At 42.9% G+C, this 15,766-nt stretch overlaps 1 protein-coding gene across 3 annotated transcripts in view; it reads left to right on the top strand.

The window, feature by feature from the left end:
- The window catches only part of ERICH6B (glutamate rich 6B), a 370,776-nt gene that overhangs the window by 39,115 nt on the left and 315,895 nt on the right, over positions 1-15,766 (top strand). For all 3 annotated transcript variants that reach the window (XM_085621832.1, XM_085621831.1, XM_085621833.1), the window contains one exon: positions 9,381-9,532. In XM_085621832.1, the coding sequence (XP_085477958.1) occupies positions 9,381-9,532 (152 nt within the window). The remainder of the gene's footprint in view (positions 1-9,380; positions 9,533-15,766) is intronic.

Raw genomic sequence — 15,766 nt, 5'->3', positions numbered from 1 at the left:
ATACGGAAATTTGTGCTTATTTCAGACTGAGCACAGAATTTAAAAGAAGGACTGTCTGTTGTTTTTCGCCTGGGTGTTAGGCCGAGCTATGGAATTTATTGCTGGGTCTGTTGAATCATAACTGTCCCCTGCAGTATTATTGTGTCCTATTTTACCATTCGGGTGTCAGGCCATTACCCATATCAAGTAAGATGGTTCCTTATCAGTTTTGGATTTCACTTCGTTAGTTGGCGTCGGCCTGTTTTGGCCCTCTGTCATTCTTGTTTCTTTTCTGCTTTCTCCAAGAATTTGACGACGTGGCTTGCTAATTGAATGTTCGTTCCATCCAAGCAAGCTTTTACTGCCTGCCGGCATGTTCTTATGCCCAGCCTATTGAAGTGCTTTTTTAGAAGGGGTCTGCGCTCTGCGTCCAAGCCTTTGCAGGTGCATAGTAGATGCAGGATGTCTTCTTTTGAGTTCCCACAGACTCGGCAGTTGATTGTTTCTTTGGGCCTTGTCCATGGGGGGAGATGGGTTTGAACTGGAAGTTGGCCCAGCCGTAGACGTAGGAACTTCTCCTTTGTGCGCCTAGTAAACCCAACTCCTAAGTAGCTTTGGCAGAGGCTGGTTGTATAGCTTTGGATAACTGTCCAGCCATGGGCCCGGGTTGCTAGGCTTGCTTTATCCTCGATTAACGACATGGATCTAACTGATTTGTTAACTGATTGTTTAAAGATGTTGTGAGATCCACTGCTCATCCAAGCTTCTTGTAGGCTCAGGGAATTTAAAGAGTGGTTGAGGTATAGCGCAGCCGCACTCTTACTCTTCCTTTCCATCTCTTTCCATAGGTGGTGATTTAGGCTTGTGGGTTCCCCTCTCTGTATCTTGTGCCATCTTTTGGCATAGGCACCCATTCGCTCTAGGGTTTGGTTTCTCAGGCCAAATTCCAGCCTAATTTGTGCCTGGGAGGTGTAATTGGGCAGACTGAAGATTATTCTCATGGCCTTCGCTATTGTGCTGTTCAGTTGCTGGGCATCCCTTCCTCAGAGGCATTCGCTTCCGTAGGTCAGGGCCGATGTTAGTTTTGCCTGTAGCACTTGAAGCAGGGGTGTGAAGCTTCGGCCGACTGCTTTAGTTTTGAGGTTCCTTAGTGCAATCCCTACGCTGATGCCCCTCCAGTTTATTGCTTCCTTTTGCTGGTTGACTGAGCCCTTTCTATCAAGAATTACCCCCAGATACCTGTACTCCTCCACTGTTTCCAGTGTAGTCCCTCCCATGTGCCAGTGAAAACCTGCTGATGATCTTTTTGCATTGATCCTCATTGTTTTGGTTTTTGAGAGGTTGATGGTAAGATTGTTGTCTGTTGAGTACTTAAACGTGGTGCTGATCACATGTTGTAGCCCTATCGGTGTTCTGCTTATTCGGACAATGTCATCAGCATACATTAGGTTGGAAATAGTAAGGCTGCCTAGGCTAGGGGCGTGAGAGTTAGTTTCGTCCAGCAGCTGTGCCAGGTCGGACATAAAGATGTTGAAAAGTGTTGGAGCTAGGATGCAGCCTTGTTTTAAGCCTTTCGTGGTTGTTATTTTTCTTGAAAGGAAATCTCCTGGCCCTAGCTTTACTTGGACCCATGTGTCCGTATGAAGTAGAATCAGCTGTGTGAGAAGGCCTGATGGGATATTCCTTTTTTCCAGTTTTGACCATAGTAAGTTTCTGTTAATAGTGTCAAACGCTGAGGTGAAGTCAATGAAGCATACATACAGGGGAGATTAGCTGCCTTTGTGGCGTCAATGAGAAGTGAGAGAGCTAGCATGTTTGATGTTGTGCCCATTTGTTTGCGGAATCCTGTCTGGGTAATAGGAATTACTGCATTTTCTTCTGTCCCGTCCAGAAGCTCCTCTAATAGGAGGCCAATGTAATATTTGGCTTCGTTGTCGATTAGGGCTATTAGTCTGTAGTTTTTTGGGTCCTTTACGTTGCCCCTCTTGTGTATTGGTGCTATAATAGACCCTTTCCATGACGCTGGGATTGTTGCAGTGTCTATTATCTGTTTGAAGAGTGGCGCTAGGGCTGCTGCCCAGTAATCTGGGTTTTGTTTATACAGTATTGGGGGAATCCCATTAGGGCCTGGCGCCCCCTCCGCTTTCCCCATGGCGATCCTGCTTATTATTTGTTTTTCCGTTGGGTCAAATGCGTTACTGCCCAATTGTAACGTCCGTGTTGGACTTTTTTTGGCCTTGTCCGGTCGGCTAGTAGTAGTGGGCTGTGGCACTATGTTGAAATGTGCCTGAAGATGGTTGGCCCAGGCTTCCTCGGATACATAAGAGTCAATGGTCGGATTCTTAGAGTTCTGGAGTGAGTTAACTGTTTTCCAGAATCTTCCGCTTGTGTTGGTTCCTTTGGCGTTGTGTAGAAGTCTTGCCCACAGTTCTTCCTCTACTTCCCTTTTGTCCTGCCAGATTGTTCTCTTTTTTTCCCGTTTTAAGTTTTGCATCTCCAATTGAATTGTAGGATCCGGTCCGTCACGGTGTAGTTTACGCAGCAGTTTGTTGATATTACTTTTCAGGTGGTTTATCTTGATGTTTTGGTTTGAGGCCTTGTCGCAGTTGCCAGTTGAATCGTTTATCTTTCCTTGACTTTTGTAGCTTTGACGACGAGTCTTAGGTTTCCTTTTTATTTTTTTATTTTTTTTTTTATTTTTATTGAGCAGATTCAAGAAATACAAAAAAGAAATACTAGTAGAAACTTTAGAGTGGCAGGACAAACAAATAATGAATGTTATACGGTTAAATAATGCAGTAGACATCAAAGGGAATCCAATTACATTTCTAGGAGCAAGAAAGGCCGGAAAAGAAGATAAGAAAAGAAAAGGACACGAAATTCATCTGAGACACAATAAAATATTCATAATGAACATAGCCTTCAAGTATACATATATACTTATGTTTTAACAGGAAAATCAAATTAGTCCCTCAGCGACTCATACCAATTAGTTATTGGTAACCACACTTGTTCCCCATGAGATCGAGACTTTTTACCTCTAGCTCCATAGATAGCTATTTCCAACTTGTATATTGCCAGTAGTCTATTTAGCCATCCCTGGAAAGTTGGTGCTTCGGGATCTTTCCATCTTATTGATAAAATTATTCTATAGACCGCAGTGCCGATGTAAATAACGGGAATTTCTAGGTTGGTATGGCCGAGAGAGTCATCATAACCTAACAAAAACAAAGTGGTTGACGTTTTTATTTCATGCCCAAAAATTTCAATCCAATGCTTAGTGATGGCCATTTTAAACTGTTCCAATTTGGGGCAATCCGAAAACATATGTATAAGGTCAGCCGGACCTAGAGTACATCTGGGACACTTATCATGTTCTGCCTTACCCCAGGAAAACAATTTGGAGGGGGTGTAATATAAATTAAATGTAGTTTTATAGACTTGGGCCTTTAAGTTAGAGGCAAGTAAAACTTTGGAAGATAAATATAGAGTCATATCTATATCTACATTAGCATTGTTCAATTTATTAGCCCAGCTGGTTTCTATATCTTCAAGGTCGTTGGGGTGATTTCTGATGAAAATATCATATAGATGGCTTATTCTGGTGCGATGTTTTCCTAAAAGGTCAAGAAGTGGTATGGGTTTTAGTTCTATGTCGGATTTAATTTGTCTAAGACTTGTATAAATTTGAATAAATTTTAGATAATCTGTGGGTTGGATATGATATTTAGCATATAATTCATCAAATGTTGCTTTACCCTCACTACCCAAAAAATCCCCAATAGTTATGATGCCCAGATTCGCCCACCGCCTAGTTATATTATCATTGAAGAATTGCGGTATAACTGCACTATCCCATAGCGGTGTATATGATGTGAATTTTGAAATAGCGAGCATTTTAGTAATTCTATTCCAAATTTTCCGGGCGTCTGTAAAGGTCTTAAATTTAATTTTTTTGAAGTAGGAAGGTTCTACTTGTCTCAGAAGCAAACCTCTTGCTTTACTGCCCAGCATCAACTCGTAAATTGATGGTATATATTGATCATGATTGTTATTAAAACTGTTGTTACTGTTAGTACCTGGTATGAGTAAAACCATCATCGGTTGTAGGAAAGCGGCCCATAAATAATAAGTTAAATTTGGAATAGCTAAACCACCTCTTGAGGATGATAGTGTCATTTTTACCAGCGCTCGCCTTGTCTTCCCATAACTCCAAATAAAGGATGATATCGCACGATCTAAGGTTTTAATTGTGTCGATACTGGCAAGAAGGGGGATTGCCCTAAATAGGTATAAGATCTTTGGGAATACCACCATTTTAACGTAGTTACCTCTACCAATTATAGAAAGATGAAGATTATTTATTCTAAGTAGGTCTATTTTTATTTTTTTAATTAGGGGGTCATAATTTATTGCATTAATTTCACTTATTTTTGGTGAGATGGTCACTCCGAGATATTTTGCCGAATTAACTCGACTTATAAAAGGAGTATTAGCAGTAGATAGCACCATTGTTTTGTCTTGGTTCAATGAGTATCCAGAGTATAAACCGAAAGTACGAGTGATTTCTTCAATATTAGTTATAGCCTCAGTAGGGTTAGTTGTTAAAACCGCAACGTCATCGGCATAGGCAAGAACTTTGGTATCATATAGGCCAGCTTTGATAGGTCTAATCGATGGTGAGGTTAATAGTTTGAGGATAAGGGGATTAATATATAAGGCAAACAGTAATGGGGAACACGGGCAACCTTGTCGTGTACCCCTTTGTATGTTAATAATTGCAGACTCACCTCCACCCGTCATTACTTTTGCCTTGGGGTCTGCATAAAGGGCCTTAATAGATTTTATAAAGACCGGGCCAAAGTTGTTAACGGCTAATATTTCCCAAAGAAACTGCCAAGAGACCCGGTCGAAAGCTTTCTCAGCATCAAGCAAGATCAGCGACATCTGGTCCCCCCTTGCTCCCACGATGTCAAAAAGGGAGATCACTCTACGCGTGTGATCTGTAGTGCTCTTACCGGGTATAAAACCGTGTTGCCAGGGAGAGACCAGACGTTCGATGATCCTGCTCAAGCGATTAGATAAGATTTTAGCATATATTTTTGAGTCTGAATTAATCAGGGATATTGGTCGATAAGAAGTTGTTAATTCGGGTGGCTTATCTTTTTTGATAAAAATGACAATATTCGTTAGTTTCCAGGATTCAGGAGATTTACCAAGCCATTGTATCCCCAAAAAAAGATCATGCATAAATGGGATAATTACATTGCCCAATATTTTGTAAAGGTCAGTAGGTATTTTGTCTGGCCCTGCCGCCTTTCCCGCTGCTAATTCGGCCAAGGCAAGTTCTACTTCAGCTAAGGTTATGTCTATTTCGAGTTCATCTTTTGTACCATCATCGAGGCAATTAGTCAAATTAGTCTCTTCCAACCAGTTCTCTAAAAAATCCTTAGTATCAACGGCTAAGCCATGATCTTCGTTTTGATACAATTTTTGATAGTAATCATAAAAGCATTTAGTGATGTCCTCTTGAGTGGTATATTCTCTTCCCTCATATTTGATATTCTGGATGGAATTACGGGATTGTGATTGCCGAGTTCTAAGGGCAAGATATCTCCCTACATTCTCACCAGTCTCATAGACCTTACTCCGATTCGATTGAAAAGTTTCGGCTGCCTTACGAGTTAATTCATCGTTAAACTCGGCTTTGAGCACTAAGATTTTATTTAGTATTTCTTCACCTGGAATCCCCAAACTCAACTGGCTGGCATGTAAATACTCTAATTCCATGAGTCTATTGGTCAATTGAATTTGTAATTTTTCATGTTCTTTTTTTCGGCTGGCAACAAAGGTAGCGGTCTCTCCCCTTAATGCTGCCTTGAAGCAGTCCCAAACATTGAACCGAGACGCACTATATTGATTAATATCAAAAAATTCTTGGGCCCATTGCCTAATATGATCGATGTATGCTTGATTGACTAGAAGTTTGCGGTCAAATGTCCATTGTGGATAGGCCCTCTTAAGATTGGGGACATCACATATTAGACAAAGTGCGTTGTGGTCTGATATTGTCTTTGGGGATTTAACGATAGAGGCATTAGAAGCAATATCGGTAGTTGTGTATATATAATCAATCCGTACATATTTCCGATGAGGATAGGAAAAATACGTATATCCAGGATCTCCACCATTCTTTAATGACCATATATCACACAGATTGTGGCTATCAATCAAATTTTGTAATGCCCTAAACACTCTTGGTTTTCGACCCAGATACGTCTGTTGGTTTTGATTATATTGTAGTGGGTCACTTGATAAATTGAAATCACCACATAATATTAAAGGGCCAGTCCATAATGCTAATTCTGAGTCTAGCTCAATAAATAAAGTAGGATCATCAATGTTAGGGCCATAAATAGAACATATGACAATTTCTATATTAAGTTGGACAATGGCCCACCTACCATGACTGTCAACTTTTGTACGTATTGGAGTGCCAAGTCCTGATCTTGCAAAAATACTGACCCCCCTAGTTTTAGAGGTTTGTGTGGTTGCAGCCAATAGGTTAAAGCCCGGGATGTTCAATTTATCACGGTGTAGTTTACGCAGCAGTTTGTTGATATTACTTTTCAGGTGGTTTATCTTGATGTTTTGGTTTGAGGCCTTGTCGCAGTTGCCAGTTGAATCGTTTATCTTTCCTTGACTTTTGTAGCTTTGACGACGAGTCTTAGGTTTCCTTGTGTGGGCCTGTCCCAGGCTCCTCGTGAAGTGTTCCCAGGCGTTTAGGTACTCAGAGTTATTTGTGATGCTCTTTTCCCACCGGCTTTTTGCATCAGTTGTAAAGCCTTCCAGGTTTAACGTGTTACATTTGATTCTTTTTTGTGCCACCAGCAGTGAACAACCCAAGTTTATCGCCGGTCTGGCTTGCACCACCCCCTGGAGGTTAAGGCCAAATTCTTGGGGCTGGTGGTCGCTAGCTGACATTGTGCCAATTCGGAAGTCCGTGATTTTCGCGAAGAGATGCAGGGATACAAATGTGAAATCTATGGAGGAGCTAACTGTTGAGTTGTGAAAAGTGGCTGACGGGGGGCTGTCGTTTGCGAAGCGGCCATTTAATGCTGCCAGATTAAGGTGTTCTAGATCCTTAGTGCTTGAGATTGACAACCGGTTTTGTTGAGTTGTGAAAAGTGGCTGACGGGGGGCTGTCGTTTGCGAAGCGGCCATTTAATGCTGCCAGATTAAGGTGTTCTAGATCCTTAGTGCTTGAGATTGACAACCGGTTTTGGTTACCCCATTTGCTTGTTGCTTGTTGTGGGATGTCCCATGCAAGGAACAGATCTTCTAACGATGTGTCCCTTGTTTGAGGCCCTCCCAAAAACATATTGAAGTCCCCTGTTACTATGAGGCTTGCGTTCGCTGTCTCTGTCAGTGTTTTTGAGATCTCTTCTACCAGGAGGTTCATTCCTGTTTTTTTTTCCCGGGGATGTAAGTATACATTCATCAGCCTTAGATTTTGATCTGAATCTTTTCCCCTCACTTCTAGTTCTATCGTGAGGGAGCAGTTGTTACCTGTCTGTTTCGCGTTAATATACTTAGATTCGTTGAAGGTCTTTATAGCAGTGTATATTGTAAGACCGCCCTTTGGATGGCCGTATTTAGTAGTTCTGGTCGCTGGGAGGTGATATGTGTTGAAGCCTTGGATGTGATGTGGTTGTTCTAGCCAGGTCTCCTGTAGGGCTATTATGTCAATGTTTGAAAGTAGGAAAATAGCTGAAGGTCGTCTCTTTTGTTTCCTAAGCCGTTAATATTCCAAGAGCATGTTCTTAGTTGTTGCTGTATGGCTGGATTTTGTTGAGTATTTTGTCAAGACTTTTCGGCCCTTGTGTTTATTGTCCTCGCTATCCAGTTCCAGTCGGTTTGATCAATTAGGCGTTGCTCTTGCCTATTTGATTGATGGATCATCCTGGAAACTGAGTGGCTTCTGGCCCCCTTTAGGACGCTTTCAGTTTTTTCTGATAGTAGCTTGCTTGTTGGCTCGTGAATTTGTCTCTCTTTATATGCCTGGCATAGTGGTTCCGGGTAACCGTTTTTTTCCATTCTTTTTAAGCGTATCCCCCAAGATAGAAAAATTGACTCGAATTCCATAATTCTCTTCGCGGTTTCATTCCTTAACCATGTTGTTTTTGTGACCTCCAAGTTTGACAAGTGGTAACTGTGGATAAATTCCACCGCCGCTAGGTCTTTAGTGCTGATGTCAGTCAGACTGCTAATAGTCGATAGTAGGAGTAAGATGTTGCCTCGATTGAGGATGTCTCCGCTCCCTCTTGAGTTATAGTCTGGAATGAACAGTATTATGCTACTATCCACCACCACCAGCGAACAGGTAGTCGCAACGGTGCACTGGCTATCTGACCGCCAAAGCTGTTTTTTGGCAGTCAGACCACCACCACCGTGCCCCCATGAGCCAGGTGGTCCTCAGATCGCCAGGCTTGTAATTAGGCCCCAAGTCTTTTGTGACTACTTTTGCAAACCACTTGAATCAATGACACTGATGGCTGTCTTACCACCATTTTATCGCAAAAGTGGCAGTCACAAGTGCCTGGAATGGTATGCCAGGAGAGATACTGCTCCTGCTCATCACAACAGGCCTTGTGCTCTCACACATAGCAACATCAGGGCCGATTTTACAATCCTGTATCAGTTCAGACCGGGCTTGAAGACACAACTACAACATGACCTCCCACTTGACTCCCACTTACAGAATGGGGGGAACGTGAAATGACTCCCCAATCGACCCAAAGCCTGTTTATGCAACTTGCCACTCCCAACACTTCCACCCCCACACCCACCCCCTACAATCCGCACGGTGATCCTATTTATCTCCTGCTTGAAATGGAACTGTCCCCAGAATCAGGGATGCCTCTTCAGAATTGGACTAAGAAATTGTGGGTTTGAATGCTTGTTTATCATTCCAGGAATAATCAATTGTTAGTGCGTGGTGGAGGTGCGCAGTGGGTAGCAGGGCCTATTGCTGGTGTTTTATCTTAGCCCATGTCTTAACTCTTAAGCATTTCGACAACTACGTGGCAAAAACCAATGTTTCAACCTCTTAGGGTTAACGGGAGCAGTAACAAATCTATAGCTTGCCTGCTTCTGAGAGTGGTACAGAATGTGGAGCAGGCTCGAAGCAAGCTCTGGAACTGCCCAGCTGCCCAGAACGTGAACAGCTTGTACTCCTGACTTTAACTACATCTGAATAGGCATCTGGGATTCCACCACCCGAGTTCAAATAAGTGTGCGAACGCCTTAATCATTTTGTGATGTTTCTTGTTAGAAAAATGTGCCCCCAATCAATATATTTATTTTTCAATTAATGAGTGTTTCATCATTTTTTTCTTTAGCTCTTCTGCTGCCATATGTACAAGGCAGTTTTGCAGGATCTGATACAAGAGATCACGGCACCACCCCCATCCAAGAGAGTGGAACTGATTGACATCCAGCCTCATGCTCATAGAAGCATGCAGTTGCGAATGAAACAGTCTGTGGAAAAGTGGTAAGTCCTACAATACAACTGTGGTGCATGAGGTTTGAGAGTAAGGGTCATCTGCAGGTTTCTTAGGTAGGAGTCTGCAGCTCATAGAGCCAGATGTACTAAGGTTCCCATTTGCATTTCTTATATAGCGACTCCGTAGGAATCGCTATTTAAGAAATGCAAAAGGATATTAAAACATTTGCGATTCCCTAATAGTGCTTCCTACAGATTAAGAATCGCTATTAGAGAATCGCAAATGGCAAATACCAGTGCATTCCCGTATATGGATGAAATAGGAAATGGTTTGCATGTAAGAAATGTAAAATCTAGGGTGCCTCTGAGTTTAAGGCCCCCCTAGAGGCACCCTAAAATTCCTGTTGCACATGTAAGTGTACATATGCCCTCAGGGCATTTGTGCGCTTAATGTCACAATAATTTTTTTTATAAAAAATGTATTTTGCACACGGTTACCATCAATTGAAGTTGAAGTAAGAAATGCTTTGAACATGGGCTTTATGAATCGTAAATAGGTAATCCCTATTTGCGATTCCTAAATTGCTGTCACAATTAGTGATTTCTACCATGTAGAAATCACAAATTGCGACCGGTTTTGTCCCTTTGTACCTCTGAAAAGGCCATTTAGCATTTTTTAATGGGCCAAATTAGCGATTAGGCCTGTTAAGAAATGCCTAATGGCTTCGTACATATGGGCCATAGTGCATATTAACTTTTGACCTGGTCAAAAAGTAGAACAAACTATTTTGCAGGTTTATGGTTTACACAGTTAGAAAAGGAGAGAAGTAATTCAGTTTCAAAGTGATACTGACACTCATTTGAAAAGTGGCTCACATTTAGTTTTAGTCATCATGACCCAAAGTCTCAAACATGATGTAGTGCTCGGTGAGGCTTGAGTCATTATTTTAGAGTTATATTATATTATATATGTTCCAAAGAAAGCACCCAGAGCTAACTACTCTCTCAAAGGTCTTCAAGATCTTCATTGACAAAATGTGCAACATTGGGTTATTGGTTGAGGGGGGTGAAACCCTACTCAATCAGCAACCACAGTCCTTGTCAGGGTGAGACACATGTTGAGTCCAAGTCAACCTGTGCTCAACCCGCTGGTGCCTTGGCATAGAACAGTCATGCTTAATTTGAAGACAATGTGTAAAGTATTTATGAAGCACTTCAAAGGTAATACAATGAAAACTAAACACAAGAAAAATCTAACACCAATTTAGAAAAGGAGTGCAGATTTCATAAATAAATCAGGACCAAAATGACACTAATCCAATCATTAGATTTAAGTGAAAATAGCACTAAAAAGACCAAAGCAACACTGCCAACTATTTGGTTGTGTGAGACCGGGAGAAAGTAACAAATGCAGGCCGACCGCGATGAAGCGCAGGTCAGATACAGGGACCAGGTTAGTCCTGATGAAAAGTTACCTTCTCAGTCCAGCGCAAATAGTCCCATTCACGGTTGAGGGGGCCGCGAGGAGCAGGGACATGTCATGGATGGTCTTCGATGTAGCAAGCAGAGGTGGCCTGGAATCACAGACAGTCGTTCCTGTAGTGCGCTGATCCTGTTGTTGTTACAAACGTTCAGGCTGGAGCTTCGCAGTGGTGCTACCACGAGTAGCCAATGCTGTAGTGTGAAGGGTCGGGTTAATGGAATTTCGTGTTGGCGGGCAGGGCGAGCAGCATGGTTTCGGCGAATATGACACTTTACAACGCATGCGTTACAACACGTGTCATTACAACAAATTTTTTACATCGCAAAATCCATCACAACGCATGTCATTACAATGCAGAATCCATTACAAAGCAATTACTATTCTAACTCCGCTGGGGGTGTTACTTTGGGGAATGCGTTGTAATGGATTATGCAATGTAATGACATACGTTGTAATGGATTTCGCGTTGTAAAACATTCATTGTAATGACACGAGTTGTAACATGTTCGTTGTAAATTCTGTTTCCCGGTTTTGGCACCAAAGGGCTCTTTGGCAGTTGTGAAGTGCCCAAAAACTTCAATTCAGCTCTACAGAGCCCACACCAAGGGTCCAGGACATAAGGGGCACCACTTGGGGGTCAGGGGCTGGCTTCAGCTGGGTCTGGGTGCTGGTTCAGGTGGTTGGGAGCCTGTTAGGTCGCTGAACAGGAGGCCATCAAACTATCCCTTGAAGTAACTCTGGGAGTCCTCGGTTCAGGTGCATGGTAAATCCCTTTGACTCTGGCAGGAGAGCAGCAGGGCAGTAATCCAGCACGACAACAGCCCAGCAAGGCACTAATCTTGCAGGCCACCAGTCCAAAAGAGTCCCTTCATCAGCACAGTAGTCCTCCTTCCTTGCAGAGTTTCCACAGGTCCAAAGGTGTCCTGAAGAGTTGGTGTCTGCCCGACAGATGCGTCAGAAATTCTGTGGCATCTGTCAATCCTTGCGCCATGGTGTGCCGTATTGTAAATACGATGCATCCATGGTGGCGTAAGGGTTTCTTTGCCTGGCGCAAGGAAACTGACGCATCGCTGCTCTAATGTCAGTTTCTTGTAAATAAGCCCCAAAATGTTTTAACAAATTTGAAGGCATTAAAAAATGAAAAATGCCACTAAAGGGAAAAAGTAAGAAAAGGAATCTTAAACTACATTAAGAGGTTACATGTGTATTGTATTAGCTCTGGTTATCTTCATTATCTCTGATTCCTAAGAGAGCAAGTTATTGCCATGACAATAGATTCTTTATTCTCTGAAGAATCAAAACGGCCGGCATGTGTATTTACTTTTCACCAGGTGCAGAAAGAAGTTCTATAAATCAAAGTCCTTTTCTGACAATGAACACAGTGTCACCCTGCTCCAAAATAGTTCTCTGGAATACCTGTGTACATGGTGTAATCAAATGGCTTCTGGTCATAAACACCACTTTTCAGGGGCATGGCTTGACACCTCACCAATCCTTATTCTCAGGTGGGTTCGTCTTGCTTCAATTAAGCCAAACCAAAGTTAAAAATCCCAGAGCACACTAATTTTGTTCCACAAAAACCAGGATGGAAAACCTGGTATGTCGATGACATGAAGTCTTTGCCATACAAACCAGTGCCATTCCCTAATAATAAGTCACACATCGCTTCCTCAGGTCCAGAAGGGCTCTCAAGTTGTTTCACTCCAGCATGAATAGCTAATCCAGTCTTAGTTATAATCTTCTACTTGTTCTTTTGTTTTTTGTTTTATAAATTAAGTGCTTAAAGGAATAAAAAGAAACAAAGAGGGATCAGCTTCTTATGCATGAAATGGACAACCTTAGATCAGAGATGCATGGGGTCCGTGAGAATCTGATGTATGATGTGGTGGGACTATGGTTACATGGCCACAAGTTTACACCCAGCACATACATCCTTTGGAATTGCTCTGGGAGTGTATATTTCTTATGCAGTACATTACATGATACTGGGAAACAGCCTTTACGCTGCAACCATTACAACGCATGCATTTACCCCGCATGCAGTTGCAACAAAAAAGGTGTGTAGCAGTGGGTCGAAGGTGTTGGATTTAACTTTAACACCTTCCCTACTGTTGCACACACTGGAGTGGGAATAGAAAATGAATCTATTCCAACTTCCAGCGCTCCCCCGACAGCAAGTCGGGGTAAAGTTTGGCGTTGCAACAGCATGCGGGGTAATGGCATGCGTTGTAACGTCACGTAACCATGAGACTTGTAGACGTACAGTGGTGCACAGAAACCTGTTAACTCTGTATTATTGTGGGCGGAGAGAAGAGCTGATACTATAGACCTTGTAATGCCATTCATAGACAGATCATTGAGATGATGGAGTTGGTATTACAATGGGATCAATATTTAAAGACTGCCCAGGAGGAACATGGAGGAGTGGCTCATTGTGTTGCAACAGGGAGGAAGTGAGTTGGGAGAAAGTGACCGCGGAGAGCCGCGCCATGTGGGACTTTTCATCATTTACTGACTATTTGATGAAGAGGCAGCATGATGAATATGCATAAGCACTGCAGCAAGAAGGGTCCCCATGCCACAAGCCTGATTTTCCAAGGAATTTCAGGGTCTCGTACCCTGAGATTCACAAAAACACAGAGTTTGTGATTACAAAATCCATTTTTTCCAATGTAATAACACAATTTTGTTATTTGGAAAAGTTTGTCCGAATCACAGATTGGGGTTCCTGTTGTCTACTGAATCACAATTTGGAAGGGGCATGTTTTGTGCATTCTTTCTAAATATGGAATCAGTAAGGTATGTATCAATGGTTTGCAACCACAATTGCTGTAGCATACCATTGATCAATTAACGACACTGAAGTTAAGATGGCATCTGATTTACAAAGGAGAATTGGTCCCCCTTGATCCCTTTCCTCTTTGTGAATTAGGGTGGCAACTTCAGGAGGTGTAGGTAGTGGGGCCACTGCCAACTTTCACTGACGCTTTTCAAAGTATAATTTTTTTCAAACGTTGGCCCAATTCCTTCAAAGAAATCCAACTTCTTTAACAATGCCATCGCAGCAATGGTGGTCTGCCATTCGCCGGGAGTGACAAACTGAGACTTAACTAATGTATATTAATTAGGCAGGTCAATCTACAACCCCCAAAACATCCCTATTTTGTTACCTAAACTATTAGGGGGCACATTTACAAGAAGGTGCCGCAGCGTGGCACCGCAAGCCCTTTGGCTGTGCCACGCTGTGGCACTTTCAGAACACAGGAATGCGACATATTTACAATGATATGTCGCATTTGTGTGCTCTCCGCCGAGCTGGTGCACAAACAGCTGCCATGTGCCAGCACAGGCACCCTTTCACCATGGTGCAAGGATGACTGCGTCATGGGGAGATTGTTTTTGTGCAGGAAGGGGCACCTTCCTGCACAAAAACAATCACTACAGGCATTTTCCTCTTTCAATGCATGCTGTAGAATACAGCACGCAATGAAAGAGGAAAGAAACGAGGAGAAATGAAAACATTTCTCCTCGTGCCTCGCTACGCCACCCCTAGGGTAGTGTAGCATACTGACGCATTTCCAGGTTTACGAATCCTCGTAAATCTGGAAATGTGTCTGGTTCCATGGGTGTTGCGTGGGAACACCCACAGCAACACCCAAGGAGCGCCCATTTCACGCAAAGTCCTGCGTGTAAAGGGGCCGTATTTACACGGAGAGGAAAAGCCACACAGGGTGGCAGAGAGGCAGAGAAATGCACAGCCAGTGCGTCACAAAAAGTAATGTACTGGCAGCGCACGGGGCTTGTAAATCTGCCCTTTAATATGTAAGTCGGTTCTTATAATCAGTTTGCATTCTGAAATAGCAAGGGGCAGATTTACAAGCCCTGTGCGCTGTCAGTACATCACTTTTTGTGACGCGCTGGCAGCGCATTTCTTTGCCCCATGTTTACAAGGACAGGAAAAGCCACTTGTAAATATGACCCCTTTACACGCAGCACTTTGCGTGAAATGGGCGTTCCATGGGTGTTGCTGTGGGTGTTCCCACGCAATACCCATGGAACCAGACACATTTCCAGATTTACGAGGATTTGTAAACCTGGAAATGCGTCAGGATGCTGCGCCACCCTAGGGGTGGCGTAGCGAGGCGCAACGAGGAGAAATGTTTTAATTTCTCCTCGTTTTTTTCCTCTTTCAATGTGTGCTGCATTCTACAGCACGCATTGAAAGAGGAAAATGCCTGTAGTGATTGTTTTTGTGCAGGAAGGGGAACCTTCCTGCACAAAAACAATCTCCCCATGACGCAGGCATCCTTGCACCATGGTACAAGGGTGCCTGCGCTGGCGCATGGAAGCTGCTTGTGCACCAGCACAGGGGAGAGCACAGGAATGCGACATATCATTGTAAATATGTCGCATTCCTGTGCTCTGAAAGTGCGGCAGTGTGGCGCAGCCAAAGGGCATGCAGCACCACGCTGCGGCACCTTCTTGTAAATCTGCCCCAGTATGCAGTGTGGACTGCTCTTGCTGAATCCAATATTAGCAAATCTGGCCTCGTGTTACAAAATGCTTTAAATTCATCGCCAAAACAAGAGGCTTTCCTGCTGAAGAGGAGCCCTTGTTTGACCCAAGATGCTACCATACTCACATCTTGGAACAAGTTTGCCAGATGTGCTTCTTCCTTATGGCTGAATTGAAAAACAGAATGATAAGTTGAGGAAAACATAGACTTGAATTTCGAGAGATGCAAAAGGAACTAATTTAATATCAGGAAACAGTGGTACATCAAAGTAGTTTATTAGATA

The sequence above is a fragment of the Triturus cristatus genome, chromosome 8 (assembly GCF_964204655.1).
Source record: "Triturus cristatus chromosome 8, aTriCri1.1, whole genome shotgun sequence".
Classification (NCBI taxonomy): Eukaryota; Metazoa; Chordata; class Amphibia; order Caudata; family Salamandridae; genus Triturus; species Triturus cristatus.
Note: the sequence above shows the minus strand (reverse complement) of the source record. Positions and strands in the feature narration are given on the sequence as shown.